This window comes from Grampus griseus, assembly GCF_964374135.1.
Source record: "Grampus griseus genome assembly, chromosome: 5".
Classification (NCBI taxonomy): domain Eukaryota; kingdom Metazoa; phylum Chordata; class Mammalia; order Artiodactyla; family Delphinidae; genus Grampus; species Grampus griseus.
In genome coordinates this window covers 11,506,667-11,522,838 of record NC_138998.1, presented here as the reverse complement: position 1 = coordinate 11,522,838, position 16,172 = coordinate 11,506,667, and the positions used below count along the sequence as shown (strand labels likewise).

Here is a 16,172-nt window from a genome sequence, read left to right as displayed (position 1 = left end):
GTACAGTCGAGAAAAGGCAGCCTCTTCAATAAGTTGTGCTGGGAAAACTGGACAGCTACATGTAAAAGAATGAAGTTTGAATACTCCCTAACATCGTATAGAAAAAAACTCAAAATGGATTAAGATCTAAATGTAAGGCCAGACACTATCAGACTCTTAGAGGAAAACATAGGCAGAACACCCTATGACATAAATCACAGCAAGATCCTTTCTGACCCATCTCCTAGAGAAATGGAAATAAAACCAAAAATAAACAAATGGGACCTAATGAAACTTAAAAGCTTTCGCACAGCAAAGGAAACCATAAAGAAGATGAAAAGATAGCCCTGAGAATGGGAGAAAATATTTGCAAATGAAGCAACTGACAAAGGATTAATCTCCAAGATGTACAAGCAGCTCATGCAGCTCAATATCAAAAAAAGAAACAACCCAATCCAAAAATGGGCAGAAGACCTAAATAGACGTTTTTCCAAAGAAGATATACAGATTGCCAACAAACACATGAAAGGATGCTCAACATCACTAATCATTAGAGAAATGAAAATCAAAACTACAGTGAGATATTACCTCACACCAGTCAGAATGGCCATCATGAAAAAAATCTGCAAACAATAAATGCTGGAGAGAGTGTGGAGAAAAGGGAACCATATTGCACTGTTGGTGGGAATGCAAATTGATATAGCCACTATGGAGAACAGTATGGAGGTTCCTTAAAAAACTAAAAGTAGAATTACCATATGACCCAGCAATGCCTCTACTGGGCATATACCCTGAGAAAACCATAATCCAAAACCACAGTGTTCGTTGCAGCACTATTTACAATAGACAGGACATGGAAGCAACCTAAGTGTCCACCAATGGATGGATAAAGAAGATGTGGCACATATATACAGTGGAATATTACTCAGCCATAAAAAGAAATGAAATTGCGGTATTTGTAGTGAGGTGGATGGACCTAGAGTCTCATACAGAGTGAAGTAAGTCAGAAAGAGAAAAACACCGTATGCTAACACATATATATGAAATATATATAAAAAAAATGGTTCTGACGAACCTAGGGTCAGGACAGGAATAAAGACACAGATGTGGAGAATGGTCTTGAGGACATGGGGAGGGTGAAGGGTAAGCTGGGACGAAATGAGAGAATAGCATTGACATATATACACTACCAAATGTAAAATAGATAGCTAGTGGGAAGAAGCTGCATAGCACAGGGAAATGAACTCCGTGCTTTGTGACCACCTACAGGGGTGGGATATGGAGGGTGGGAGGGAGACGCAAGAGGGAGAGGATATGGGGACATATGTATACATATAGCTGATTCACTTTGTTATACAGCAGAAACTAACACAACATTGTAAAGCAATTACACTCCAATAAAGATGTTAAAAAAAAGAAAAACCTATTTGAACTAACATGAGTTCCACAAAGTTGCAGAATAGAAGATTATGTTGTATTTATGTGTACAAAACTTAGTTGGATTTCTGTTTGCTAACAGTGAACAATCCAAAGATGAAATAAAGGAAACAAGTCCATTTACTCTAGCATCAGAAAGAATAAAGTACTGAGGAATCAGTTTAACAAAATAGCACAAGACTTGAATAGTGAAAGCTGCAAAACATCATTGAAAGAAGTGATATAAAAAAAAATTATAGAAGATCTAAATAAGTGGAAAGACATCCCAGTTGATCTTCAGATTCTATGAAATCTGTATGAAATTTCCAGCTGCCTCTTTCTGCAGAAATTGACATTCTGATCCTACAATTCATAAAGAAATGCAAAGGACTTAAATAGCCAAAACAGTCTTAAAATTTAGGAAAGAACAAAGTTTGAGAACTCACACTTCCCAGATTTACTACGAAGCTACAGCAGTCAGGACACTGTATTACTGGCATAAGGATAAATATATTAATCAGTGGGCTAGAACTGACATGCAGAAGTGCATTTATGGTCACTGTTTTCTGAGAAGGGTGCCAGGACAGTTGAATGGGGGATAGAATAACCTGAAAAGATGGTGCAGGGATTACTGGGCAGCCACATGCAGAAGAATGAGTTTGCAGAGAAGTTTTCAAAATGGATCATAGACCTAAATGTAAGAGCTAAACTATAAAACTGAAGAAAACATAAGCATGTAGTTCTTCGTGACCTTGGATTAGGCAGGAGTTTCTGAAATATACCATCAAAAAGCACAAGTGACAAAAAATAGATGTGACTTCATCAAAATTATAAACATTTGTGCTTCAAAGGACACTGTCAAGAAAGCGAAAGGAAAACCCACAGAATGAGATAAATATTTTAAAATCATATGTTTAAGTACCCTGAGTATAAAGAACTCTTAACAATAAAAAAACAACTCAATTGAAAAGCAGAGGATTCAGATAGTGTCGGTCCTTCATACCTGTGGGTTCTGTAGATTCAGTCAGCCATGGATAGAATATTTTCTCTGGATATGGAACCCTTGGATACAGAGGGCTGACTGTAAGGGACTAGAGCATTCACTGATTTTGGAATCCACTGGGGGTCCTGGAACCACTCCCCCAAGAATATGAAGGGGTAATTGTAGATTTCTCTCCAAATAGGACCAATATGTACACAAAAAAGATATTCCACGTCATTAGGGAAATGTAAATCAAAACCACAGCAAGTTACCACGTCACACCCACTAGAATGCTATAATCAAAAAGACAATAACAGTGCTGGAGAGGATGTGGAGAAATTGGCACCTTTGTACATTGCTGGTAGGAATGTAAAATGATGCAGCAACTTTGGAAAAAAGTTGGCAGTTTCTCAAATGCTAAACATAGATTTACCTTATGACCCTGCAGTTTCATTTATTCTGGGTATTCTAGCTATAAACCCAAGAGAGTTGAAAACATTTGTTCACATGAAAATCTATAAACGAGTGTTCATAGTAGCATTGTTCATAAAAGCCAAAAAGTGGAAACCAGAATGTCTATCAGCCATTGAACAGATAAACAAATGTGGTGTATCCATACACTGGAATATTATTTTGGCACAAAAAGGGATGAAATACTGATGAATGCTACACCAGTCACTGAATTATACACTTTAAAATGTTGTACTTTATGGTCTACAAATTGTATTTCAGCAAAGCTGCTATTAACAAAAAGTGAACTAGAGAGGCATGATTAATTAAAAATATATAAAATATGATTCCATATTAATTTGAAAAGCAAATATGAATATATTGTAATATGCATAGAAAACTCTTTGGAAGGATATATAAGAAAATGTCAATAGTGTTCCTCTGTGTGGTAGAAGTATGGTTTTACTTTTCTGTATTTTATGTATTTCAATAATTTTTGTATATTTAATATGTGTTAATTTGTATAATAAAATTAAATAAATTACAAAAGATGGAGATGAATAAATTTGGTGATTAGGGGCTTGTGACCTTTTAGGGGAATGGCCCCTTAGAAGGCTGAGTATGCAGCCCTTGCGGGGGGGCAGTGAAGGAGGGACTTTGTGGTGATGGGAGGCAGGCACCCTGTGTAGGTCAGGGTCAAGAAGTTTGGCAGTGAAACTTAAGGAGGATAGGCAGCTTGAGAGGTCAACGTGTGTGAGAGAGACTGAATATTATAATAATATTGTGCATTAATGAATGTTTTATGACTTATATGTTATTTACACTTTGTCCCAGTTGCATAAATTGGGCAGTCTTTGTTTTGTAAATGAGTAAACTGAGATGCAGAACAGGTTAATGGCTTGACCTAGATCATATGGGTCGTCAGAAGTGGAACTCAGCCCTTTGATTCCAAAGCCAGTGCCTTTCCTGCTGTGCCAGGCTGCATCTGAGGGATTATAGAATAACTGCAGGGGTAAGAGTAGGACTTAGGAATTGCAGAGAGGAAGGAGAACTGGGTCAGGGCCACAAGTATGGGAGTTCCAGCTGCAAAGGAGGATGGACAGTCTTTCTGTGATTGGAGAGAAGTGTGTGAAGGTGGCCATTAAAAAATATCAGAAGAAAAGGTGATTTTGTACCAGTGCTTTTGAGGGGGATTATTGTTTTTGTTATGAGGTCAAGGAGTGAAACAGACCTCAGAGTAGTACTTTTTGTTTGTTAACAGTAATGTGGCTATTTAATATCAGCAATAATAATACTCTTGTGGCTTTTCAGAAACGCAGTCTTACTTTTCTTTTGTGCAGGTCTATTCTTACGTATAGCCGAATTGGGGGACGTGTCAAGACACTCACATTCTGCCAGGGTTCCCAGTACTTAGCCATAGCGTCTGATAATGGTGCTGTCCAACTTCTTGGAATTGAGGCCTCTAAGCTGCCCAAGTCTCCTAAAATTCATCCTCTACAAAGCAGGTATCTGTCTATCTTTTGTGTTTTGTAAACTGCATTTAGTGTACTATAATTTAACCCTCCCTCTCTAATACAGTTTGGATCAACTGAGGACCTTTGAGAATTTACTTCTTTTTTTAAGCACGTGAAATAAATAAAATTGTGTTTCCAACTCAAATCTATCACACATAGTTTCAGGAAACTATGTCTGCCTATTACTTTCTGCCAATTTGCTAAAAGGTCAGAAGGGCAGCTTTGAACTTGTGGCCCATCCCAGTCTGGAATCTGTCTGAATAACCTAATTATCAGTTACAGCTTCTGTCTCAACTCTGGCTGGCTGATTTGAAAATGTGAGTGTTCTTCATTAAAGAAAATTCAAGTGTTGTCAGCATTTTGTTACTTGGCATTAAAACCTCTGGAGGTGATGGGAACACAGAGCAGAGGTTTTAGTCAGATGATTTGCTTATCATTATAAAAACAAGGTCCTGGCTGGTTTTACCTGAGAATTTCCTCCATTTCTTATAAATTGTAGTTGCCTGTAGATTAAACACATGCAAGGTAAGATATTTAAGATCAAGCAGAATAATTTTTCAACTGACTAGTATGTGCTGCACAATGAAAATTCCAGAAACGAATAAGATGTGTTGTACTCTCTAAGAAACCACAGTCTAGTGGGAGAGACAGACCAGTGAACAGATGATTTCAGTGCAGTGAGACAGTGTGCCCTGTGACAGGGATGGGGGGCCAGCTTGCAGGTGGATAAGGAAGAAGACCTGGAGGGGGTGACACCAGATGTAGCCAAAGCAGAGTAGTTGAGTAGGGTGGGGCAGATAAGTCAGACATATATGCTGTTCTGGAAAACATGAAGTTATAGGGAGGAAAACAGATCCATGGTTACCACAGCTTGGGGATAGGGGTAGGGGGTGACTACAAAGGGGCTGCACAAGATACATTTTGGGGTGTGGAGTTGTACTGTATGGTTCTGTGGTAGAAGATACATGAAATGGATTTGTCATAATGCATAGAACTGTATACCACAAAATGAATATTACTGTATATAAGATTAAATTAAAAAAACCCGAAGCAACCAGGATATTGGGGGAGAGGTAGAGTGCAGCCTATGGCAGTCAGTCTAACTGTTGTACAGATGAATCACATAGTCATGTGGAAGAGTAAGGGGAATAAAGGAGGCAGCTGAACAACTTGGGAAAACTGCAGGCTAATGACAAAAGGAGCTGAGCTCAAACGTTGTATTCTAGTTGGTTGTTTTTCACATGGTTATGGTTTAATAATTCCAAAATGACTTTATTTGTACACTAAGGTTGAATAAATGAGTAAACGTATTATAGATAATGAGAGCCAGGTTTCTCACTGGAGGAAAGAAATTACAGACAAGGAAAGGGGGCTGGCTAGAATGAAGCCTGGTGCTGGATAGATATCAGTATGGACTCGATATCAGTATGACTCATGACATACATCTTTGTGTATGTGTATACACACATGTATATGTACACACACATACATGTAGACACACACAAATAGATACAGAAATAGAGTTGGGTCTGTGTGCATGAGGGTAGTATACAGAATATACTTCCTAGCTCTGGCCGTTGAGAGGTACTAGACACAGGGGCATCCCCATAGCGATGAGCACTTAGCTCATAGACCTTGGTTTTAAATGCCAATAAAAGGGACCAGGACTCCTTGAAAAACTGGTTGATTCCAGAGCCTGGGCAGGGAAAACACAAGATGCATCTGGAGCATCCTGTGATGCCAGAAGGTTAGGAAGTGGTCAGTAAGAGCACATTGCAAGGGCGTTTGAGCTAGCCTGACAGAGTGTCCCATGGCCAGACTTGGAGCAAGCTGAGCAACAAGAGGCAACGACTGTGTTAGGTCATAACTCAGAGGATAAAATAAAGTGGTCCACAAGTCCATACTGACAGAGACGAGCTGACAAGAGAAATGGCAGCTTTTCCGTACAGAAGAATTCTAATAAGCGTAGAAGGACCAAGGGAAATAGAACACCACAGGCATGATTTGTCCACAGGTCCTAAAATTAGTGGAAAAAAGTTTACACAGAAACAGGTTTTTGCATAGTCTGAAAAGAATTTCCCCTAAGTATAGAGTAGTTATAAATGGAAAAATAAAAAATAATAAGTTTACAGTGGAGGGTCCTGCCAGGCGCCATGATCCAGGTGGACATCACTGGCATCACGTGCTGACGTCAGGTGCTCCCATCTGTGCACTGAGACAGGCACGTCACACATGTGGTCTCCCTCCCAGTAAGGCACCAGCTCTGTTTGTGAGAACACATGACATGACATTCAGAAATGTCAAGGTCGTGAAAGGACAGACTGAGGCACTGTCATAGGTGGAGGAGATGAAGGAAACGCGGCAGCTAGATGCCAGGCGGTGTCTTGGTCTGGAGCGGTCAGGTCACCAGTGGGAAAACTGGTGAAATCCAACCATGTTTTGTACCTTATGGGTACTGTACCAAGGTCAATTTCTTAGTTTTGATAAACGGTCTATGTTTATGTAAAGTGTTAGCGTGAGGGGAAGGTGAGCGAAGGATATACGGCAGTCTGTACTATTTTTGCAACTCTTCTGTAGTTCTAAAATAATTTTTTAAAAATGGTCAGCTATCATTGTCTTATGGGTCACAGAGTTTTTATTTCTTGACCATGGTTAGAATATAGATTCATCTTCAGTGGAGAAGGGTACTGTGTTTTTAGTGACTGGAAAAGTCTTTGCCTTTTGATGTGTGTCTCCTTAGAGTCCTAGACCAAAAGGAGGACGGCTGTGTGGTGGACATGCATCACTTCAACTCCGGGGCGCAGTCTGTGCTGGCCTACGCCACTGTGAACGGCGCTCTGGTGGGCTGGGACCTCAGGTCTTCCAGCAATGCCTGGACGCTGAGGCACGATCTTAAGTCAGGTCTCATCACTTCCTTTGCTGTGGACATCCACCAGTGCTGGCTCTGCATCGGTGAGCTGCCTTTCAAGTCCTTGACTGGGTCTGGATGCTACTGTCTGGAGTGGCCTTCTTAGGAAAGCTCTTTCCTTTTTCTTCATTGGTAATTTTCCCCCGTGTCCTTTTTTTTCCCCCATAATTATTATGTTATAATCACTTGCATTTTATTTTTTTCATTAAAAAACAGATTTGAAAAAGTGAAATCAATATTCCAACACATAAAACAATTTCCTCTTTCTCTTCATTCTTAAATGAGCCTCTTTATAGTGATCAGGTTTGCTGGCATTTTCTTATTCTGCCAGGGAAGCAGCAGGCTTAGTTTATGGATGAAAGCATTTGAATTTGGGCACACTTGGTTTTAAATTCCATTAACCACTGGCAAGCTGCTTATTAACTCTTTTGGGCCATAGTATCCTCATCTTCAAATGGGGCTCATCCTTTCAAGGGCTGCTTAGAGGAGTCAGTGAGGTAAAAGCATCCAGCACAGGAGAAGAGCTAAACAGTGGTTTCTTGCCTTGTGATTCCTCCCCACCTGCCTTTCCTCAAATGCTGAAGATGTACCCTGTGCTCTTGCTTGCTGCTTTCCTCTGTTTTAGTTTCACCTTTTTATCTCCTAGGGCTTTGAACCTGCCCCTTTAGAAGGTACTAGAGTTTATTCATTCCCACTTGGCACTCTTTTTCAGAAGAATTATAATCTGCTGCACTTGAATATTGGTTTCTGGATTCCCTAACTTGCATTTGTGACATTAAGTATCTTTATTTTTATGTAGTTTTTATGAAATGTATTATTTTTTTGCCTTTTGTGTGACTAAACTGTACTGGTTTAGGAATATGTAATGCCAGGCCTAGAAGAGTAGCGCTATTACACACGTAGCAAATTAGCAAATGGCACTGGTGGCTCTCAGGGCGGCAGCCAGTACTGCTGTGGCTATTTGAGCCATTGTCCTGGAGAGGGGCAGGGCGACAGAGGGACCCGCTGCCCCTTTTGTCTTTTCCCACCCCCATCTCTCCACTGGAACTGGAGACCAGTCTCAGTGTTAGGGTGGACATTATTCTTTGGGATGGGGTACCTTTTCTCTATGGGGTTTAAGGTGCCATGGGCAGATATGCACGCATTCACCCCAGTTTCTACTGTGATTGGACACCCGTGCCTGTCTCCAGAACGTTTCGGAGAAAAGGGCACATGGAAATGATTGAAACTGATGATAGCTGCAAAGCTGCTACCACTTTGGGATTGGTAAAGTGATCACTGAATGCCAGTAAACCACCTCTGGTTATTTAAGGCAGCCTGAACATTTTGAGAAGACATAAAGATTCACTTTATGTCTTCTCTAGGCCTTCTGGGTTTTTTGTGGGCACTTTTGGCAGTTAGTAAGTGTCAGTAATTAATGAATCACTCGTTTTCACTTCACATCTGTTAGGCCGTTTTGTAGTAGCTTCGTGCCAGTGCTTTGTATCTTTGGCGCAAGGCACTGTTTGACACTGGGATTGGGGAGGGCAGCTTAGTGAAAACAAAGCCTTGTCTCCAAGTGGCTAAGCCAGGTTGAACGCGCATCCGTACAGAGCTCGCAAATTACCACTTGATGACTGTAGCCTGCTGTGCTTTACCATGGGTGGTCACCTTCTGGACTTCTCTTCCCCTCAGGGACAAGCAGTGGCACCATGGCTTGTTGGGACATGCGGTTCCAGCTGCCCATTTCCAGTCACTGCCACCCTTCCAGGGCCCGCATCCGGCGCCTCTCCATGCACCCGCTGTACCAGTCCTGGGTGATCGCAGGTAAGAGGGAGGGCTGGCTCTCGGGGTTGGGGGCCTTTCTTGGAAAGTGCAGAACCCCCTGCTGCTTAGACTCATGTTCTTAGAGTTTTATTTTACATATGAGCCAAATGCTTGCTTTTGTTCAGTTCTGATTATGGAAGAAGTTCCCACCACTGATATCTCATTGTCATTGCTTATTTATCATGTTTCAGAATGATCTCATCAATCACACTACCACCTTCCATTCCTACCATCATTTCCTTTCCATTTATCTTCTTTCTCTTGTGTCCCCTATTTTTGCTAAAGTTCTCATCGTCTTCCTGGAACTCTTAAGTTAGAAGCCTTGAGTCATCCTTCTCAGCTGCCATTTCTGTTGAGTTTCTTGCAAGCTTCCCTCCCTTTCTCTTGTTGGGCATTCAAATTTTCTTGTATGGATTCTCTCGCAAGACACTTGGGCAAGTCTTTGAAACTCATTTTCCTCAACGGTAAAACGTGGTTAAAAATACTTAGCTAGCAGAGGTTGTAAGAATTTCAGAAAACACATGTAATGCACGTAGCCTGGCATGCAAGGAGTGCTTGTTAAGTGGTAGCTCTCGTTACTCTTATGTTTCCTCGCTGGTCCCCGTGCCTCTGGGCTCTTCCTGGTCCCTTCTCATCCACACAGTGTCCCTCATGCGCTGCTCCTGTCAAGGTCATCGTGCTGCCAGGTTCAATGGCCGTGACTCAGCCTGCGTCTTATGTGATTTGTCACTTGGTTGGTTGATCACTTCCTCTGTCTGAAACACTTTCCTCACCTGACTTTGAGGACATCACTCTCTTGGTTCTTCTGTTGATTGATTTGCTGATTCTTCCTCCTCTTCCTGCTTCTAAGCTGTAGCCGGCCTCAGGGCTCAATCTTGGTCTGAACCTCTTCTCCTTCTGCACTGGCTCCCTGTGTGAGCACATCCAGTCCCCCGCAAAATAGTACCAAATTTATTCAGATTTTTATATGTGCCTATGTAAAGTTCTCCCTAAGATGTCTGATAGCCGACTGAAACCTGACCTGTCCACGCTGAACGCTTGGCTCCTCTCCACCAGCTGCCCGCCCCGTACCACCTCCTTGAGGACCTGAGACCAGCCTGCTCTCCCTGCAGTGTTGTCCCAGGAAATGGCAGCATTCAGGCTCAAAGCTTAGGAGGAAGCCTGGCGTCGTCCTTTGTTCTTCTTTCTCTCTCATCCCACTTCCAGTCCATCAGCCAGTTGTACATGTTCTGTCTTAAAATATGTCCAGAATTGAGCACCTTTTACTATTTCCATCACTGTCCCCCTAGTCCAAACAGCCATAATCTCATGTCCCTATTAGTGCAACATCCTTGTAACTCCCTGCTTTTATTCTTACCAAAGACTGTTCTTTCTTCTGCTCAGTACCTTCCAGTGGCTCTCAAATAACAGCCAAACTCCTCACCATGGCCCAGAGACTTTATGGGATCTGTCCCTGCTACCTCACTGACACTCTTGATCAGTCAGGGTTCCAACAGGAAACACATGGCATACCCAAGGTAGGATAATTTGAGGAGGACTTATTGTCAGAGGAACTATTTACAAAGGTGTGGGTGTGAGACATCGTAAAACACAGTGCAATAAAATAGGGCTCCAGCCACAGGGGCTTCCTGGCCTTTTCCTTGAACTAATCACATTCCTGCTTTGGGGCCTCTGCATTTTTGGGGGGTTGTTGTCACCACTAGGATGTAAGTTCTGTGAAAAAGGGATTTTTTTTTGCATTATTTGCCTTCTTTTCCTCAGTGCCTAGGACAGTGACTGGTTCATAGTAAACATTGTTGGTTCAATAAATGTTAATGAAGGACTGAAGCCTGGGGTATTGTCACTATCCTGCTCAAAATTACTTTCGAGATAGCCTCTCTCAGGCCTGCAGCTTCCATTCCCTAGAATCTTCCTTCCACTCTTCCTGTCAGATGTGCTCCGATCTGACCACAGCACCCAGACATGGGTGTGTGTGCTTTACTCCTTCCATCCTTTCTGCCTGAAGTGATCCATGTGCCACCTGTGTCTCCAGCCTCACTTGCTCTTTCCGTCCCAGTGATGACACCTCCACGAGGTGGCCTTGATTCTCACCCACTGGATGTGACCTTTGCCTTCCTGAGTGTAGGTGGAACTCTGCATTCTCTCTTTTTGTGCTCATTGTCTTATACTTTATATTTTTTTCTTTCCTTCTAGATGTAGGTTTCTTTTCTTTTTTTTTAAAATAAATTTATTTATTTTATTTATTTATTTTTGGCTGTGTTGGGTCTTCGTAGCTGCACGCGGGCTCTCTCTAGTTGTGGCGAGCGAGGGCTACTCTTCGTTGCGGTGCGTGAGCTTCTCATTGCAGTGGCTTCTCTTGTTGCAGAGCATGGGCTCTAGGCACACGGGCTTCAGTAGTTGTGGCACGTGGGCTCAGTAGTTGTGGTTTGTGGGTTCTAGAGCACAGACTCAGTGGTTGTGGCACGTGGGCTTAGTTGCTCCGTGGCATGTGGGATCTTCGTGGACCAGGGCTCGAACCTGTGTCTCCTGCATTGGCAGGTGGATTCTTAACCATTACACCACCAGGGAAGTCCTAGACTGTAGGTTTCTTGAGGGCAGAGTCTGTTTATGCTTTGCCTTTCCACCCTACACTTCTTTCCACTTGGCTGGACACCAGTAAATATTGACTAGTAGGCTATAAAAAACATTTCTTTTTTGCACTCCAGTGTGGTGGCAGGGTCACAGTATTATTTAAAAGTATTCTTGAGTGTTTCTTGCAGGATGGGAGAAAATGGAAATGGCTGTAGGCTGACTACCTCTACCAAGACATGAATCCCTAAGAGTGGAGACCTTGTCTGAGTAACGTTCTGGCCTGTTTCCCTCAGCTGTCCAGGGCAACAATGAAGTATCCATGTGGGACATGGAGACGGGTGACAGAAGGTTCACGCTCTGGGCCAGTGGTGCACCACCACTGTCTGAATTACAGGTTTGCTCCAGTTTTTATTATAAAGGCCAACATAATCTCCCACATCCCAAGCACTTTCAGGCATTTTGCCAAACATGATATTTGTTGGGCCTTTGGGTTATGTTTTAAATTTGGATTTTTACTAAGTATTAGGTGGGCATTGCTACCACGTGCTTTCCAGTTCCCACTTACTGGTGTCTGCTTCTGTGGGTGTTTTGGTTGCCAGCTCCATAAGGTTTGTGATGTCTCTTTGGAACCCCAGTAAAATATGGGTTAATTAGGAAAAGCACAGATTAAAGCTTAGATCATTAAAAAAATGGAACATGACCCCTCATACACACTTTTTTAAGGGTGCTTTGTTGGGGCAGAAGGTAGGAAAGATTTTTTTCTCCTTTAGTTGGGGTCCTTCTCATCCCAAATAGAGAATTTTGGGAAGCTGAACAGGCTCTGCTGCTTCATTCAGGATGATATAGAGCAAATGCATTTTAAATTCCCAAAGAAAGAAGATCTAAGACATACGTGATCTGTCTCTAGTCTCTTCAGTTAACCACAGACAGCTGACTTGTCTCTAGAAACGGCTACATCCTTTATGGGCTACACTGGTGTCTGTTATTTGACTCTTTATTTCTTTATTTCCTTTAAGCCTTCTCCTCACAGTGTCCACGGTCTCTACTGTAGTCCTGCAGATGGGAACCCCATCCTGCTAACAGCTGGCTCAGACATGAAAATAAGGTACAGTAAAGACACTTGATATCCAGCACTTGAAAGGAGAAAGGTAGCAAAATGTGGATGAATACTGCGGTTACCACTAGGCATTGCTTATTATAGGTACCAGCAGTAGTGTGACGTTTAACGTCATCTGCTTCTTTCAGGGACAGCTGTTAATACTTCATTTGTGACTAATTTTAGGCTCTTCTAGAAGATTGTCTTTTCCTAATGCAGAAGAGAACAAGCTAGCATTGATGAGTGTCAGCCAGTAATCATTAGTCCCTCCCCTCCTCCTTTGAGATTATCACCAGTTGTTTCCTTTACCCCAGGTTTTGGGACCTGGCTTACCCAGAGAGGTCCTATGTCATTGCAGGAAGCACTAGTTCTTCATCTGTGTCCTACTACAGGAAAATCATTGAAGGCACCGAAGTCGTCCAGGTATAAGCAGTCTTTCTTTCAACTTTTGTAGGAACAAAAACGGCTTTCATAAATATCATGTTGATTCAAATAAATGGCTTGGCCAAGAGTGGCACTATTTCTTTGAATTTAAAAAATATGTTTTATTTTCTCTTGACTTTTCTGTATTTTTTAAATTAACTTTTATTAAAGTAGAATGAACATAGAAAGTGCATGTGTAAGTACACTGCTCAAAATAAGCACTTCAAACACTTGCCAAGTCCTTAAAACAACTTTATAAGGAAGTGCCTTTATTATTTTCCTTCTGCAAATGAGAAAGTTAAGCACAGCGAAATTGAACACGTCTAAGGTCACCCAGCTAGCAAGCAGCAGCGCTGGGACTCACACCTGGCTGGTGGGGCTCAAGAGCTTGTGTTCTTGAGTCAGGCAGAGGCTGCAGAGGAGATGACATACTTGCCAGTGCTGGGCCTGGTACGTGGTCAGTAAATGAGGGGCTTCCTTTGTCCCAAATAACAGTGAGCTTCAGAAGGGCTTGAGTGTCTGACAGGTGTTTACATCCATACCCCGGTTGTCTCTGCCTCTCTGTTCTTTCCTTTTGTTCTTTGATGTTGACAGAGGTAATATGCACAGATTATTGGCCTATTTGTAAGTTTTCCGTGTTTGTAAGTGGCTACTTGTGGAGTCCAGTGACTGGAAACGTAGAACATCACTTTGAACACTCTGCTCAGTGTCTTTGTGAAAGTGTGACTCCTTCATGGGAGGGCTAGCCTAAACAAGAACAGTATTCCTCAGAAGCAGGAGGACAGACAGGCGGTAGAATGTGCTACAGCCTTTAACTTCTGGCTTTCTCCTTGACTTTTAACCACCAAACAGGAAATTCAGAATAAGCAGAAGGTGGGACCGAGTGATGATGCCCCTCGGAAGGGCCCAGAGTCTCTGCCTGTGGGTCACCACGACATCATCACAGATGTCGCCACGTTCCAGACGACACAGGGCTTCATTGTGACTGCTTCTAGAGATGGGATTGTTAAGGTTTGGAAATGAAAACTGAGTGATTTGTATAATGTGTAAAAATATATAAATATACTATAACTCAAGAGAAAAAGTATTTTTAGAGAACAGAGTGAACACAGATTCATTTGCTTAATTTTCAGAATCATGTCTGTTTCATGATTAAACAAATCCCATGCAAGGTGGTTAAGGAAGTTGCTGGCATACTTGTGTACATCTCAGCTGGAATTAGCCAGACAATAGTATCTGGGACTTTCTTATTGTATATATCACAGAGGTGAGGAATTTAAAATGCTAAGACTTAGGTGATCTCAGTTTACTTTGTATTAAAAAAGATGACTGAAAGTTGGTTGTAAGCTATTATAATGTAAACACATTTTTTGCTATTAAAAATGCTATTCAAACTAGCCAATAAACTGTATTCAAGCATCTTAAGGGGTTTTTGTTTGTTTTTGTTGGTGTTTTTAACAGTAAACATTAGCAGAAGAATAACATCTCCAGCAGCACGTGTTCTGAAGACATGGACCCGGTGTTGCAGGGACTCAGTGAAAGAACTAGGCCTTATGTCCAGGTCTCTGGATTCTCAGTATCATGCTTCCTGCTCTAGCCCATCTATCTTTCTTCCAGTTTTAGAGCTGGCCTTGTTAGATGTTTAACCCTGTAGACTTGATCCCCTGTGTGTCATTTCCAGAGTAGTGTGTCTCTTCTTGGTCATCATTACTGTTTTTTATAGGCTCTACTATAAATTCTGAAACTTGGCCCATCACCTTGCTTTTATCCAGTGTATATTATTTATTAAATGCATGAAAAGAGAAAAATAAAAAGATTAAGCTGTTAAAAACATGCCCCAAATTTATATTTTTAAAAGACCAAAATTTGGTCTTTCCCACTAAAATAAACCCTTCAAAATTATCGATTATTGTTCACACAGCAACTTCTCATCCACATTTAATTGTCATCCGCTTGCAGAAGGGTTTATGGTGTTCAAAATATTTTAGTTTGAAATTAGCTACAGGAGTCTGTAAAACCAAGAAGTTGAACAGATAATCTGAGTCTAGGGAAAATACTTGTTTAAGAAATACTCCAAAAATTTAATTTGTATAATTACATAACTTAGTATGAGACATGACAGTTGCAGTGCATAGGATTCAACACACTTAGTGTTTAGACAAGTAAACAATAAAACTATCAGAAAACCCCATCATTCAGAGAGGTCCAGGTCAGGAGTGATGGACTCTGATGGGCCGGGGAGCTCAGTGGATCCATAGAATATGCAAATTTGACATTGGCGTTTTCATGTTGTAGTGCCTCTGTTTCCCTTAATGTGTGCTAAGACCATATTTATAGAGGTTCTAGCTACTAGGTCAGATTTAGAGTCTGCAGAGGTTGGGGGAAGTTTTTTGAGACATAAACTTGTTCTGAAAATGGGCCCCAAGCCTGGAGCCATTAGATAAGCCACAGACTGATAAACGTGGGGAATGCTGAGGGAAGAGATGGAGTATGCTGATGGAGCTGTAATCCTTTTCCCCTTATCTTCCTACCACTCATTCTCCCCACTTAAAAATCCTCCCCCCCCAGCTTTATAAAGGTCATTTGGTTGAATTGTTACTGAGTATTACAATCTGACGCCACATTGAGTTTGCATTTCTTTTTGAATTCTAGGGGTTTTCTTTAACATGTTTGATTCATAGTTCAGTGCAGAGATAATAGAATAAATTGTCCTTTATAGTCAATTAATTTATAATTCTATATCAAGAACATCACTGCTTATTTGTGTGATTCTTGGTTTAAATAGGGTTTTGTTTAATTTACACTCAATTTATGGTACTTTCCCCTTTAAGAGGAAGAGGTAAATCATGGAAAATGCTAATATTAGGGATTAATATTTTTAAAAGGAACTTACTATTTACGCTATGCTTCAGACCCCTCACCTACTAATGACTAAAATGATGACCCAAAATGCTAAAATAATCTCAATCACCAAGGAAATATTTGTTTGGTGTACTTTACTTACCAATGCTGAAAAGATAGACAAAT

The 16,172-nt window shown here is 41.4% G+C and overlaps 1 protein-coding gene across 1 annotated transcript in view; it reads left to right on the top strand.

The window, feature by feature from the left end:
• Window positions 1-14,314, top strand: part of PIK3R4 (phosphoinositide-3-kinase regulatory subunit 4) — a 73,569-nt gene extending 59,255 nt beyond the window's left edge. Inside the window, exons 15-21 of the mRNA XM_082655409.1 lie at window positions 4,168-4,332; window positions 7,082-7,293; window positions 8,924-9,055; window positions 11,920-12,020; window positions 12,643-12,731; window positions 13,037-13,145; window positions 13,998-14,314. Of these exons, the coding sequence (XP_082511535.1) occupies window positions 4,168-4,332; window positions 7,082-7,293; window positions 8,924-9,055; window positions 11,920-12,020; window positions 12,643-12,731; window positions 13,037-13,145; window positions 13,998-14,168 (979 nt within the window). The 3' untranslated portion in view covers window positions 14,169-14,314. The remainder of the gene's footprint in view (window positions 1-4,167; window positions 4,333-7,081; window positions 7,294-8,923; window positions 9,056-11,919; window positions 12,021-12,642; window positions 12,732-13,036; window positions 13,146-13,997) is intronic.
• Window positions 14,315-16,172: the final 1,858 nt, after the last annotated feature.